At 39.3% G+C, this 16,239-nt stretch overlaps 1 protein-coding gene across 6 annotated transcripts in view; it reads left to right on the plus strand.

Moving 5' to 3' along the window:
- Osbpl6 (oxysterol binding protein like 6) overlaps positions 1-16,239 on the plus strand; it is a 216,951-nt gene that overhangs the window by 138,137 nt on the left and 62,575 nt on the right. For all 6 annotated transcript variants that reach the window (XM_029557255.1, XM_029557253.1, XM_029557252.1 and 3 more), the window contains 2 exons: positions 8,546-8,638; positions 14,191-14,313. In XM_029557255.1, the coding sequence (XP_029413115.1) occupies positions 8,546-8,638; positions 14,191-14,313 (216 nt within the window). The remainder of the gene's footprint in view (positions 1-8,545; positions 8,639-14,190; positions 14,314-16,239) is intronic.

A 16,239-nucleotide genomic window follows, 5' to 3' on the forward strand; every position in this document is an offset into this window, starting at 1 on the left:
ACTATGAGCATCTCTCAAAATGTCCTATAATGGTGGTGGGTCACCTTTCCTCTTGATCAAGGAGGCCGGGGAGACCCACCAGATGGATTTGAGCCAGTTTCCAGTCTATAAAGAGGAGGGTCAACATAGAGGAATCATTTCCTCCATGCTTCCAAGTGAAGCCAACCATGGTCGAGCAGGACCTTTGACTTATCTTCACATAGGTGGTACTGGTAAAAGAAAGGAGCCAGGGGCTCCTCCCAAGCCCATGCGACCTCTGAGGAACAGATCCTCAAACGACCTTAAGTGTAAAAATAAATCGGTTTATCTGGTCCAACTTTATGGCCTTAAATACCCAAAAGGAAAGTATAACCAAAGATTAAGTGGGCCGACATAACTTCATAAGAGTCTATATGTATAGCTAAAGGCTACATAAGAAGCAACAATGCCAGACAATCGATATCTTCTTTTGAGTTGTTGGCCAGGGTAGCCAAAGGGATTCCCAGATAGTAACCCAGTATAGAACTGGGAAAATGAACAGCAGACCCCAATCTTATCCAAAGGAATATTGACAACTGATTCCTGCTAGATGAGGAACAGCTGACCCTCCTAAACAAAGACCTCTAGATAGGCTGACTAGATTCCCCAGAAAGGCAAGTAGTGGGGAATGGCTGGGGGTGCCAACAACACAGCAGACAGTAGCAGGGATATCAGAGTATAAGGGCTCTAGTAGGGGGGAGGGAGGGTATGGAGGATGCTACCTGGGAAGTGGTTGTATAAATAAATTAAAAAAAAATTCTTCAAAGCATTAAAATTTGCTCCTTAATAGTTAGTAGATGTGAAAAAATTACCATTGAAATCTACCTGATGACTTTATATTCATGATCAGATGCCAAAGAGCTCAGAAAGTAACTGACTATGACTAGTAATAATCACATGTATAGAGATGAGAAACTCATGTGCATCTAAGTGTCAGTTGTATTAAAAATGAATTTTTCTGTATGAAACTGTATTTTAATAATGAAATGGAAATCTTTTTTAAAGTTTGAAACCTCATTTAATTTTATGTCTTATAGGGTTTATACAGAATACAATATTGCATAACTGTATTAATTCAAGTATAAACCTAAAAATCACAGCCAATTTTGAAAGAGATGCATTTTAGCTCTGGAAATTTTTATTGAATATGTCAATGCTGCTGTAATGAAATGCTTCTTCTAATTGTGTGGTTATTAAATAAATAATTTTTAAAAATTAAGTTAAAAAAAAAAGAATACAAGGTTAATTAATGGATTCATCAGAAGGTAACTTCTGGTTCTGTTTCTCCTTAAAGGCAACCAAGGATGTTAAAAGGCTACTTTATTCTGATGCCTTTGTCCCTTCATAGTCAAGCTCAGTGAGCTTTCTCCCTTATCAGTGGAGCATTTGATGTTGTAGACAGTATTTTTCATGAAGAAAGGCTTCCAAGCACAGGCAGATGAGTAGAGCCTGTAGTCGTTAATTCATAGTGACTCTTCCTTTCTGTGCAGGAAGAGCCAAGACTGATAACTTTGCTTTTCTCCCTGCAGGTTCCCCCAGGTATGTTATGAGAACCTTTTCTAACCACTGTTCCTAAAATGTTCTTTCAATTTACGAGAGCTCTTATGGAAATGTGTTTATATACTGCTGCTCTTTAAGTGCAGGCTAGGTAATTGCTGCTCTCTGGTAATAGTTTTACTATGTCCTGAGAACAGCCTTTTGGTTTTGGTGATTTTAATGTTTTACATTATTGCAAAGAGAAGAGTTCCTTGAAGGAAATTGTTAAGGCAAACCGTTGAGCCTCTTCCACACCAGGCATTCGGGTGGCTGTAGAGTTGGGTTGCCACCGCTGCTTTTGGTTTCCCATGGCAAATGTCTAGGGAATTTGATTCTACTCACATTGAAAACTTGCAAAGTAAATTCTGATGCACTAGTCCTGCAGTGGTACTGATTAGGATTCCTGAGTTGACTGGGTAACTAGATGGCCCTAGACGTGCAGATTCGTCACTTCACAGGGCTCCCTCACAGTTATAGATATATTTCTTTGGCAGTTGGAATACCTAAGGTTCCTAAGCAATTCTTTGTGTACTATTGACAGCTAAGTAGCAGCTACACTTACTGTCTGCTCTGTACCAGTCTCTGAGCAGCACTGTGTATACACTAAGTGCCAACTCTGTGTCTTACAAGATAGATATTGTTATCTCCATTTTACAGATAGAACACATTGAGGCTGAGCAAAATTAATGATTTGTCTGGAGCTGAAGAAATGGAAGGAGAATGGTATTCTGATCTTTAAAAGTCCTCCATTCTTTTCTCTGTGTCTTCCATGGCAAGCCCAGAGTAAATGCCAACCATCTTACTCTGAGTTCTTAAAAATTAGAAATGGGAAATTAAAACCTTGAGGTAGTGCAGGGTTGTCCAAGAAATTAACTGTGAGGTTGTAGAATATTTAGGGGCTCTGTAACTGTTCCCTTTTTGTTTTACTCATTCCTTCCTCTGAATCCACAAAACGTTGTGATGAAGGAAACCTCGTGCTGGGTTCCGTCAGTTTAGGGGACAATGGCTTCAGAACTGCTGCAACTACTGTCACTTAATATTAGCTTTAACTTCAATAGGGGATAATATTTAAATGCTTGGACCCTTGAATAAAGTGTTGGTTCACATTCTGACCTCTCGGCCTCTCTGTCCTTGCTATTCAATTAACCATAAAATAAATTTGTCAGTACTCAAAGACTTGTGGAGATGTAATGAAATAATACATGTAAAACAGGGATGGAGATACAGAAATCACTACATAACTTTTCCTGCTGTACAACCCTAGGAAGGCTACTGGTACTGCCCAAATACTGCTGCTATGCTAAAGCTAACTACACCCACAGGAGATGCAAGCCTAATAGCCAAAAGCATAAAGAAAATACTTTGGAAGTTTCTTAATTATTTGAATTTTTCTTTGAAAATATTTTATGTAATTTTCAAATATAAAAAATATCTTAGGCTGAGGAGACAGCTCAGTTAGTAAAATGTTTGCAGTACAAGCATGGGGACCTGAATTCTATCTCCAGAACCATGTAGAAAGCTGGGCAGGTTTGGTGGTACATGCTTGTGATCCTGTCCTAGGGAGGTGGAGACAGCTGCATCATTGGCTAGCCAGCCTGGCCTACTTGGCAGGCCCAGGTCACAGTGAGAGACCTTGTCTCAGACAACAAGGTGGACGGCTTCTGAGGAATGACAATAACAGTGATCTCTGGCCTCCACATTGCACACACGACATATACAGGTGCATGTGGTATACAGATACCCCCCACACACACACATGGATGTGCACACTAGGAACATGCACATGCACACACACACCCCACAAAAATATCTTGGGTAAGATAGCCAGGTGAACAATCTCAGTGGCAATAATGTTCAGAGAACAATGGTCTGTATGTCTTTATTACTGTCCTAAAGTTGAATGAAAAGTGAGTCTATAGAAATTTGTAGCCACAGCTTAAAATATTTCCAGCAATTGCTTTGTATCTTTGAGATTCCTTGTTCAGTAGACCTCTGGAGTCATGCTTCTCACTGGGTAAGTTGCCCTGAACTCGTCAGCTATTATTCAGTCTCATTGTTGTCTGTTTATTGACACTGAGGAAACTAGAGGACAGTCATGTGGGCAGATTTCCTCTTGCTGCCCAGGAGGTATCGAGACCTGTGAACTCTAGACCAAAGAACAGACTCACCCAGCTGAGGAGCTTCAGGGAACTGTATGCTCAGGATTCAGAATGGGCTCCATATGCATCAGTCCCCTCTGAGCAAGGGGAATAGGGGGTGGGTAAGTAATTCCACCATCTCTATGGGTTCTTAATGCCTTGGAAAACTGACAGGAGAGGCTGGGCATATGACTTAGTGATAGGTTCCTAGCCTGGTGTTTACAAGGCCTTGGGTAAATTCTCAGTACACACACACACACACACACGTGCACACACACACACACACACACACACACACACACGCACGCATGCCTACCTACCTGATCTGGAAATTAAGTTGTAATTTTAGGATTTGTGAGGAAGCATTATTTTTAAAAGAATAATGGGTGTGTTTATACAACACTCTACTTAACTTGCTTATATAACACACATAACACCTTCAAGGTAGTGCCGTGCATTTCCGAGTCATCATGAAAGAAAGTGAAAATAACTGCCTTGTAAAGAGAAGTATAATTATAGCACAAATTGTGATCTTAAAAGAAACTATATGAAAATATCTAATTTTATAACTGCAGATATTATAAAATCAAATTGGATATGTTCCCCCTTTGACGAGAGCTTTAAATCTAGTAAACACTAGTTCTGTGATTAATACACCAGAGTTTTCACTTTCAAAAGTAAATTTCACTGTTTCCAGAAGTTCTGTTGTATTAGAACTGTTTTTACAATTCCAAAATAAACCTAGGTGTTTTTATATCTAATCATGAATTAGGGCTCCACAAATTAATCAGAAAACACTGAAAAGTTAAGTTCAGGAACCTTTTTTTGTCCTTCTTTCTGTGGTTCCTTGACTCAGACCCAGAGCCTCACACATACTAAGCATATACTCTTCCTCTGAATTACCACCAAACTGTGTGGGGTGGGGTGCAGTGAGGGGAAACAAGGCTCCTAAGTTCAGATGAACCAGCCCTACCTCTAATCTAATGAAAGTCTTGAGACTGGATGTGTAACTTAGAACTTTTATAGCTACTAATAAGGATATGCTTTTTCTTTAAAAATGTGAATTTGAAGCAAATTTTGTCTTGGATTAATTTTTTTATTTTAGGATAATAATGGTGCTTAGGTTCTAATCATATACTATTGGTTTAGGGGACTGAGGAGATGACCCAGTGCTTAAGAACACTGACTGCTCTTCCAGAGGACTTAGGTTCAGTTCTCAGAACCCACATGACAGCTGACAACCATCTGTAACTCCAGTTCCAGGGACTCTAATATCCCTCTTCTGTCCTCTGTGGGCACTGCGGAGGACCAATATTGTGGTACACTTACATATATGCATAACACACATATACATAAATACTTTGTTCAAAAGCTATTAATTTCTTTGGTATCATACTGGAAGTTAAAGGAAACAGCTTACTTTAGAAGTTAGTTACCAATTATAATATTGGTACCAGTTGATAGTTATATAAATATTGCTTTCATTATTTTCCAGTGAAGTATATATGCACACATTTGTGGTAATAAAAGGTCTCATTACTATCTCTCATTACATGTTTTATGATTCTCTTGAAAAAAACAACAAAATGTAAGGTTTAGATTTTTCACTCATTTTATTATGTACAATATTATAGATAAATTGAGTATTCAAAATGAATGAGCCTCTTGCTTTTTTCACAATATAGACTACTGCAGAGTCAAGAGAGAGGAAAACCAATGTTGTATTGTTTTTGGTCTTTCTGAGACAGAGTCTCCCTGTAGCCCCAGCTGTCCTGGAACTCACTATGTAGACCAGGCTGGCCTTCAACTCATAGAGGTCCTCCTGCCTCTGCCTCCCAAGTTCTGGGATTAAAGGCGTGCACCACCACGCCTGGCCCAATGTTGTATTTTCTGTGCTAAGCACACAATAGACTATTTTCCAGTACTGGTGCTGGTTCACATGTTTTATCCTTCTGGTCCACACAATTGAGGCCATGATTTAACAGCCCTTTGCTATCTATAGACACTCAGGTCATATTTATCACACTTTAAATAAGGCAAGTTGATCCCTGTGTGAGTGTCTTGATTTGGAAACTGGAGAATTTGGTTTCCTTTTCCTGGTCAGATTGCTTGAGTTTACCCTTCGTGTCCTGGCTACATGCTTACATAATTGATAAAGTTAGGTTTCTTTTCAGGTTTTGTGTTTCTGACCATGGTTTTCTTGGGGGGGGGTGGTAATGTATGTAAGTTTTGTTGCCTCCCAACATGAAAATGTGGGGAAGAGGAGAATGGTTAAACAAAGCTCAGACCAGGGGCACCTGACTGGAAAGCTAAAGCAAATACAGCAGTCACATGAAGTCGTATGTTTGCATTTGCAAAAGTTGGCTCAGCATTAATTGATCTTTTGTATGACAAGACCCCTCCCTAGAGGACAGATATCATAGAGCAGTTCTGAGTGTTTTTTTTAAATATATTTCCTAAGGGCTGGAGAGATGGCTCAGAAGTTAAGAGCACTTGACTGCTCTTGCAGAGGATCCAGGTTTGGTTCCCATCACTCACATTTTAGCTAACAACCATCTGTAACTCCAGTTCCAGGGAATCCGATGTTCTCTTCTGACCTCTGTGGGTACTGCATGACGTGGGTACACTTATACACAAGCAGGCAATATACTCATACACATAAAAATAAATAAAATACTTTTAAATGCATATTTCCTAAACTTTAAGGAGTCATAAGAATGATACTGTTTTACTTTGTTTATACATATAAATAACATATATATAAATTTTATATATATATATAAAACTTTTGCAAAAAGAAAATGAAATGTATCAGAAAGGGGAATTACATCCCCAAAGAAGGCAATAAAATTTTTGTTTGAACAGCAAATCCTCACTGTAATTTCTAATAATAAATCTAAGTTTCTAATTTATCTGAGATACTTTAAAAAGGATTAACATGAGCATGCAAGTAATGCAAGTTCCCACTAGTTGTTCAGATATCATCTGTCAAAGGTCCAGACACAGCCCCAGTTTTTCACTGCTAGCATGCCTTTGGTTTTGACTTTCCCATGAAGACATTGGCACAGATATGAACTCACAACCACTATTATAACTTCTTTGATAATTGAATTAGGTGTATACATGGAAAGAGCAGAGTCTTGGTTAATACTTAAAATGTCCTTGGACACTGTCAGATTAGTAATTCTTGCTAATCCCTGACCTCAAAAATAGCTGTGCTGTGTCTCCCATTTCCTCTGAAATTGAAAAAATAGGGACAATTTCTCAATGTTGAGTATTTTCTTTCTAGTAAATTGCTTTAAACCCACAGTTAGGTAGGGTTTGAAAAATATATGGCCAGTCTTTTATTATTTGTCAGGTAATAGAAATAATCCAAAACTTGAACCTTTACAAAGATACTAGAATAATTTGACTCAGATCAAAGTCAAAATAATTTTTCTCCTGAGAATTTAACAGTTTTACAGTGAGATACCCAAAATAGAGACCTCCACAAGTCTTTAAGAAATCTTGTCTGTGAAAAAAAGTGTTATTACCAGAATGAAAACGTTACATTTTCTACCTTGGTCTGACTCCAGGGTTATTTACTCCAAGAGTTATTTATTCCAGAGTTAGTTACTCCACAGTTATTTAGCTCCATGAAATTGTTTACTTTTTAGACTTATTCCTTCCCCCAAAAGTACTTAATATTTTCTAAACATATAATTAAACTCTATTTACCCTCAAAGAATATTTTTACTCTTAAGGAAACTCTTAAGGAAAAAATTAAAACCACTTGTAACACTCGCACCTTCTTTTAACTACTTTTCCCATTTTGTAGTAAATTTTGATTCGATATATAGCATGTTATATTCTACACTCTTACTCAAGCTATAGGCACAGATCCACTTCGCCATTGTGCTACTGTTTTATAAGTCCACTATTCTCAATGTATTTAGCTATTTGTATTCTAACAAACAGTACTTCAGTAAGTATATCTGTTCTTACATCTTTGCATATTTGCCTGATTATTTCCTTAGGTTAAAGATTTAATGGTGGGATAGCTAAGTCTATGAGACATACGGTTGTTTTTCCAGAGACTTATAATCGCTAAACTTCTTTTTAGAAAGAGCATACCCAGTTTGCACTTCTTTCCTCCCAACTCTCATGCATTCTTGAATTTGATGGATAAAAGTATTATGTTTTTTGATTTCGTTCTCTTATACTGCTAAGGTTGGAGACCATTTCCAGGGTCCGGCATCAGCTGCCTGTTCATGGGCTTCAGGCTTCACCCCTGTTTCTGCTGAGCTGCTGTCATCTTTCTGATTTATAGACCTTCATAGTCTATCCAAAACATCAACTTTGAAAAAAAAAAAAAAACCAAAGAGAAGGGTCTACAAAACCCAGAATGTTAATATTCTTTAGATCACTACAGTTTCTCACAAAATGAAGAGAATAATTTATAAGATGAAACATAACTTTGTGTTGGAGAAATGGGAAAATTTTTCATGTAAGGCTAATGAATCCAAGTAGTAGATGAGCCATTCTCCCCAAATGAAAATGTCAGGCATATTCAGTATTGCATGTCTTAAAGGGTTCTTTTTTTTTTTCCCCAGAGACACTTCTGTGACTCCTGTAGGATCAGATCCCCCACTGTGGAAGACATTCAGCAGTAAACCTGCCTGAGGGAAAACAAAACCCTCACTGATGATCTCTTTCTGACTTCTGCTGTTGTCTTTGACCTCCAAGGCATACCCATTTCTTAACATAGCTTCCTGCTTGTGCTATGCTTTGTGTGATCTATCCCCCATGTTCACTGATGTGAGCAATGGAGCAATGTGATTCTAACCCTGGGCTGTATTTCTGTTCATTTGCAGAGTATCCACATTTTGGAGAGAACTGCTTCATCAAGCACCGAGCCCTCTGTAAGTCGGCAGTTGCTAGAACCGGAGCCCATCCCTCTCTCCAAGGTCAGTGACAGTGATGGTGTTCACCTATGGCACAGTGCCTGCTTTGGGGCCAAATGAACTGTGGATAACTGCTATGGCTGACTCCCCTGAGGTAGGAGTAATACCACCGTAGGGCATTACCTACTGCTTTCAGTACAAGGAGTTTTCTGCCTTGTGTAAGAAGTATGTTTTCCAGGATTTTTAGAGTTATACATAAAGGCCTAAAAGTCTATTTTAAGGACGAAATAAAGAAACGCCATTGTTATTTCCTGTTGGAGAGATAGGCAGATAATTCCACGATAAGTTAATGGAGAAATGATCAATGGGTCCAGCAGTAATAACAGCTCTCATTATTGCCCACATCTGCATACCAGATACTATGCAACGTTATAAGCAGCTCCTTGACATGTTAAGTGTTTATTATATTTTATAAACCTGGAAACTGAGAGTTAATCATTTTCCCCAAGACAAAGAGCATAGGAGGAATACAAACTAGACCTGTCCAAGTCTACAGCTTATGCACTGCAGCTCTACCTGGTCTGCGAGGTCAGATGGTGCCTACACCAAGAGGCTGTCACACATTCTAAGTTCTGGTCTCCTAGTGTCAGTCCAGAAGAGCAGTGAACTCTGGGAGAGCACTGCAGCTTATTAAGACCATCTCTGTTTCATGGAGGACAGAGTTCCTTCCCCTTCAGACTAAGGAAACACCTGAAGTCACTTTTGGCTAAACTGTGAAAGCCTACTCCTCTCATCCTTGAGAGATGTTCAGTGGGTTTGATGGGCTGGCTCTATGATCAAAACTGAAAATAGAATCGAGCATGCAGATTTGGAATTCACTTATAAAAATAGCACTCTATTTTCCAAAGATGGCTACCTTCTAAATATGTATAACTGATCCTTACACTTTGCCTTTTCTATTTAAGCCAAAAATTTAAGAAAAGAACATGCTACTATACTACCCTAGTATTGTGGGATGTATATACTGGTAGTTCTTTGTATTCTGAAGACATTACAAATGACAACATTTATTATATCAGGCAGGAGTAGACTTCTAGGCCATAGAAGGGGAGAAGTACTAACTCTAAAAATATTTAGAGGGGACCTGAAGAGATGGCTCAGTGATTAAGAGTGCTTGCTGCTCTTTCAGAGGACCAGAGTTTGGTTCCTAGAACCCATGTGGGGAAGTTTACAACTGCTATAACTGTAGTTCAAGGGGATATGATACCCTCTTCTGGCTTCCATGGGCACCTACACCCATATATATAGACACGCATATACATATTTTAAAATTAAAATAAATATTAAAATACTTTAGAGCGAAATTAAAGGGACAGACCTCCATTTTAACATCAGAGAATAAACACTTGGTCATTATAATTCTCGTATCTCTTTAAAACATCCGTTCTCCATCGTGAGTGAAAAGAAAGTGAGAATAAATAAATACAGGGCAGCAGAAGAGGCCAATGTGTATTGAGCACCTATTTTGTATCATATAGTCTCACTCAGCCCCAACTCACTGAAGTAGGTACTAATGTTCTCATTTTACATATTCAGAATAAAGGTCTCTTCCCTCCTCCGTAGCTAAGCTCAACTCCCAGCAGCTGGGATGTGGGTCTGATGACCTGATGAAGGGGCCTGGCTGGGGTGCCAGCAGCATTAACTGCCTACTACTTCTGTTATTGCTCATTTGGATCTTGCTGCAGGTCTAATAAACTCTCCTTGTGTATTAGTAGATAAAGACACATCAGGAAGCCTCAAGAAATTAGATGGTGCATCCATCCAGGTACCACAGCATCTCACCACCACTCAGCTCTTTGGGAATACAGGCTTCCTGGGCACTGGTTTGTAGAAGAACTTTGAACCACACATTGCCTTTGCTCAGGATTTATTCAAGTTCATTGATGTTCTCAGTTCTTCACGTATTTTTATACATACCTGTAGATACACAAACATGCATGCTTGTACACCTGCACATAGATACTCATAGAGTATGCCCTTGAGAAAGGAAAAATATCTTTTTCTTTTTAGTGAACAAGGCTCAGGCTATTCTTAGATTATCTTCTGTTTTCATTTATTTTTACTAGGATAAACGTATTTTTAAGACTTTAATACCTCACTTGTCCACCTGATGTTATTAGTCAAATACTGACATGATCACATTAGGCGTTTGTTTCTATTTCTGTTTCTAAGTGGACCCAGGAAGATTGGAGAATTTTAAGCTGAAAATAAGTAGTAATTGAAATTTCAGGAAAATATGTTCTTTGATTTTTAGAAAATTATTTTAAGTTTCTTTAGAACTAGCTCATTAAGAATAGGGAGGAATTTCAAAATAATGGGAAGTGGAATGGAGAAGATTCTATCTAGTTCTGAGATGGTTTGTTTCCTTTCCTACATATTTTATTTGTAACATTATCATCCATCAGCATTTATAATTGAAATAGGTGGAACCATTGTTCAGCTTGGCTTTATCCTTTGCCTTTTTGTCAGCTTGACAGCTTATTTAATCGTAAGAACTAAATTAGGGTTCTTTTCTCTCACTTTTGCTAGACTTGGGAATGTCACATCAGAGTAAATGACATTATTTGTTCATAGCTGCAGCACTTATACTTAAGAAATAGATTTTTTTAAGTATTTTATTTACTACTTTTATTTTATGTGTACAAGTATATTGCCTGCATGTATGTGAGTGCACCCGTGTCATGCAATGCCGCAGAGGTCAGAAGAGGGCGTCGGATTCCCCTGGAACTGGAGTTAAGGACGGTTTGTAGCTGCAGTGTGGGTGCTGGGAATCGAACCCAGGTCCTCTGCAAGAGCAGTCAGTGCTCTTAACCACTGAGCCATCTCTTCAGTCCCAAGAAATAGATTTTAACGTTTGGCCTTTTCTTTCTTCTCCCTTTTCTCCTCTCCAGTTAATCTCCTTAAGAAAACCGTTCTAACAGAAATCAATATTCATAGCTACGAAGAGATAAGCTTTTGTTATTAGTGACTTTAAGTAGTAAGAAAAAAGTCGTTTTTATTTTTCACTGTAGTTGTAATTAAATGCTTCCATTTCATAAGATATATAAAGTATTCTTCATAACATACACACACACACATACACACACACACACACACACACACACACAGATGGGGGGGGGAGAGACAGATACTGATCAGGCTTTTAAATAAGATTAGCCAGAAATGCAAATGCCATTCTTCTAGAGATACTACCCCATGGGTGAGGCCATGGAGAACAGAAATGTCTTTAAATACAGCTCACATCTCTCTTAAGGACAGAGATCTAGTGAATGCATTTACACATATATGGACAGTTACTGTTTTAAAATTTCTTAATTGTGTTCATCATTTTTATATAACAGTTATTTACTTTTCTAGAGAGAACAGAAAGCCAACAGTTGTTAGAACTTTCTACTTTCTTGTGTGATTTCACAACTGTTTATAAGGAGTGTCCCCTTGTTGAGTTACAACCCAGGATTAAGAAAGAGGAAGTCAAAGGCTCCAGTGGTACTTGGGATCATGTGAGGTACCACCTGTACTTGTGTCATCCAAAAAAGACATTCAATAGAGTCCAAAACTGGCTCAGAAACATTTTAAATCACTATATCTAAGTAACAGTTTTGACCAGATCAATCACAGTTTCTGGCAGAATTATCTTTAAGCAAAACACACACACACACACACACACACACACACACACACACACACAGAGAGAGAGAGAGAGAGAGAGAGGCTTTTAAAGAATTCGTAATGTTGCCAAATAAATACCCACATGTGCATTTCTCTAAGTGTATAGCTCATTCTTCAACACAGACGAAGAAGATGAGGAAATGGTAGTGCGCTCAGGCTCTTTTCCTGAGCTGGGGGTGTCATAATTATGGGATTGGGCTTCGGTAGGACTGAGGCATGGTGGTAGGCTTAGAGGCTTTTCAGAGACAGGAACATCTCCTGAAAATACAGCTTCATGTGAAAATTATACCCTCTTTATACATACTTGGATTTAGCATAAATTAGACTTGGCCGAAAGGCAAGCAGCTTAGGACATGAGGAGAACAAGGGAGAAGGAGGTGCTGTGTACTCTGAGTGCCTGCACTGGCACCTCCTCCTCTGAACCTGTCAAAGCCTGGTTTGGGTCCCTGGTTTGGGTCTACCCTGAGGTGAAATGCTCTGGCCAGTCTCCTTCAACCCATCATTCGGAGGCCTAAGTTGGTTTTTGGTAGGATAGATCTTTTCGGAAGGCAACTTCACGATCAGTTTGGGTGGACATTGTGCAGAGGGCCCGCCCTGATCTGTGGACAGTATATCCACCCCTGTAATGCTGAGCCACAGAGCTGGTTACACCGAGATTTTTCTCTCCCTGCGCAAAAGTTTTGTCAGAAAAATGAGAAACCTGTCTGTGCTCAGGAGCCACTACTTCTGTTTAATTGTTAAAAGGGCAGGTGATGGATCTGGGCACCAGATTGAAGGTCTGGAATTAAGGCCGCTAAGTGTGTGGACTAGATCCATGATCACATTAGAGAACTGTGCCCACAGCAATCATCTGATTATGGGAATTTTAAACCCAGGATGCTTTAAGAACCAGGTAGTTTTGCCAAGAAGAGGGGAATGGGGGACACCTTAGAAACTGAGGATGAGCATCATTTATTTTACAGGCTTAATGTCATCAAGATCTTATAAGCTAGCAGAAAGTTTGGATTTGGAAAATTGAAAATCTTCTGATTTGTAATGCTGATAACTTTTAGTGTCATATATGAACAAAGCATGTCTCATGAAAAGAAACTGATTTAGTCTGCATTCTAACAGGAGTGTGAGAGCACAGACTATAAAATTAAGTCTCTTATTTATTTATTTATTTATTATTTATTTATTTATTTATTGGTTTTATTTTTGGTGTTGGGGATTTAACTAGGGCCTGTGTATGCTAAGCATATGTTATAACAGTGACTTATGCCCCCAGCTCTAGGATCCAGATTCTTGCCCTTGTAACCTAGCTCTGTCCATTGGTTCCCAGGGAAATATGCATCTTTGGATGTCTGACTTTCTTGGTGTGTGTTGAGTGAGGCTTTAATGCCTATCTGGAGATGCACACAGCTGCAGTGGGAGGAAGCAAGACCACAACACTGTTCCTCTGTGTTAGGAGCAGATTATGTGAGGTGTCTTTCCATTTCTACATGGAAAGTCTGGTCTACTTACTAACTGAACATTTCTTATCAAAGTCTAATTCTGAAACTTTAAAGTTCCTTTTCACCCAGAAACTGTCAGAGAAAAAAAAAAAAAAAGGTGCGTTTGAAAAATTCTGAGTACAGGCAAATGAAATTCCTTTCTACCCCAAGCAAACAAGGTGGCCCCAGCGCACCTCTCATAGAGTCCGCATGCCTCCAGGCCTACCTGGGAAATTCATTTGCACTTCACTTGAAAATACATGGCTGGGTTTGATGCAACAGTTGCTCCAGAATGTCGTTCTTACTTCTGCTGGGTCAAGTGTTGCTTTAAAGGAGACTACTTGCTGAAGAATTTCCTTTAAGTATATCATTAAGCACATAAAAATAAGTGATTTGTTTTTCTTTTTCTCTCAGGAAGCTGATAGTTGGGAAATTATTGAAGGGCTGAAAATAGGCCAAACCAATGTCCAGAAACCAGACAAACACGAGGGATTTATGCTGAAGAAAAGAAAATGGCCTTTAAAAGGCTGGCACAAGGTAAGAGACTAATCAGATTTAAGTTCAGACCATTGTCACAGAGCTCTTATCTGTTATTAGGTGAGAAACAAAGATCACTTGAGCTTATGAGTTTGTGAGACCCTGTCTCAAAAAAAAAGAAAAGGAAAAGGATTCTGTGGTGCCAAGGAGAAAGCACCCTTCCATTCTCAGTATAAACCCTTTGCTAGGCCACTCAGAAACTCATACGCCACTTCAAGAACAAGTTCATACACTTACCACCCCTCCTGATTGACTTCATCACAGAACAGGGAGTTTGCCAGCCAAATGGCCAGGTAATGGCTGCCCACCGGCTCAAACAGAGGTTCGGATTATAGCTTCCTTGAAGAAGCATGTCTTTTAAATGGGCAGATGGGAGATGCTGCCCTAGTTCAGTGTCTCCAGAGTGGCATGATAGCGAGTCAGAGGGGCTTCCAGCTAATCCAGCTTTCCCTTGTCAGAAACTGTCTCTCTCAGCCCATACTATTATGCCAAGGATGTCCCTCCAACAACATTCACCATTCTTCTAACTTGAATTTTGGCCAAGAAGTGGTCCTTCCTTGGCCTGCCTCTGACTCATATTGACATTTCCTCATCAATGGCCTTGCTTTGCTCTTTCCTCCAACATCCTACAAGTTAATCCTGACTAAAATTCTTTTATAGCTAGAAAATAAAAATTAGGGGGAAAAGGTAAAAAAAAAAAAAACTCCGTTTTCAATGAATTGCTAGCTTTAATTTAACATTCCTGATTCAGCAAACTGGCTGTGATTGACATCTTTCAAGACCAGATATTTAGAGATTTTGCTGCATAAAAAATAGGAGCGCTTCCCTCCCATTTCTCTACTCTCTCACACCACCATGTACTGATAGGCATCAGCCTGTTTGACCACTTCACGAGCAATTGAATAATTGTTTTTCAGTAGAACTTCTTTCTTCTGGTACTTATTTGTTATTCCCAAAACAAAGGGCTCACAGTGGCCCCTTGTGAGGTCTAGACAGAGTGACCTACCATCTCAGCAGCATCATACAAACACTTCCAAGGAGAGTAAATCTCCAGCAGCAGCAGGACCCTCTTACAAACTAGAGGAGGACCCACAGTATGGCTGGTTCCTCCTGAAAGCTGTCTGACCTTTTCTGAATTGCTCACAGAAGGAAAATCAACATCAGAGAGTTCATCAGCATTTCTGGATAGAAAATTGCTAAATCCATTCAGACTAAAGCAGGAAGATTTTTTTAAATATATTTATTATTTTTATTTTATGTGTATGAGTATATTGCCTGCATGTATGTGAGTGCACCCGTGTCGTGCAATGCTGCGGAGGTCAAAAGAGGGCTTCAGATTCCCCTGGAACTGGAACTGAATGAACATGGTTCGTAGCCACCATGTGGGTGCTGGGACTCGAACTTGGGTCCTCTGCAAGAGCAGTCAGTGCTCTTAACCTCTGAGCCATCTCTCCAGCCCAGCCAGGAAGATTTTGGAACAGTCACAGTGACCCCCCCTTACTCTCACCTCTTTTTATGCTTTTTATTATTTTTTTTATTCTTTGAGAATGTCATACATGTATACGATGTATTTTGGTCATATCCACCCCCATTTCTCCCTCCAACTTCCTGAACCCTTCTCCAACATGCCTCCTTCCAGGATCATGTCCTCTTTTTGTGCAGTATCCAACTGAGTCCACTTAATGTTGCCCAGATGCACATGGAAAATGAGTGTGAGGCCATCCACTAGAGCATGTGCGACCACCAGTGGCTACACCCTTAAGGACAAAGTGACTGTCCCTCCCCCAGCAACCATCAACCACCAAGGGCTGCTCAGTTAGGGGCCCCCTTTTTATTCTTTTTTAAAAATTATTTATTTAATAACCATATGATTAGAAGAGGCATTTCATTACAACAGCATTGACATATTCAATAACAATTTCCAGA

The sequence above is a fragment of the Nannospalax galili genome, unplaced genomic scaffold (assembly GCF_000622305.1).
Source record: "Nannospalax galili isolate Female #2095 unplaced genomic scaffold, S.galili_v1.0 scaffold346, whole genome shotgun sequence".
NCBI lineage: Eukaryota > Metazoa > Chordata > Mammalia > Rodentia > Spalacidae > Nannospalax > Nannospalax galili.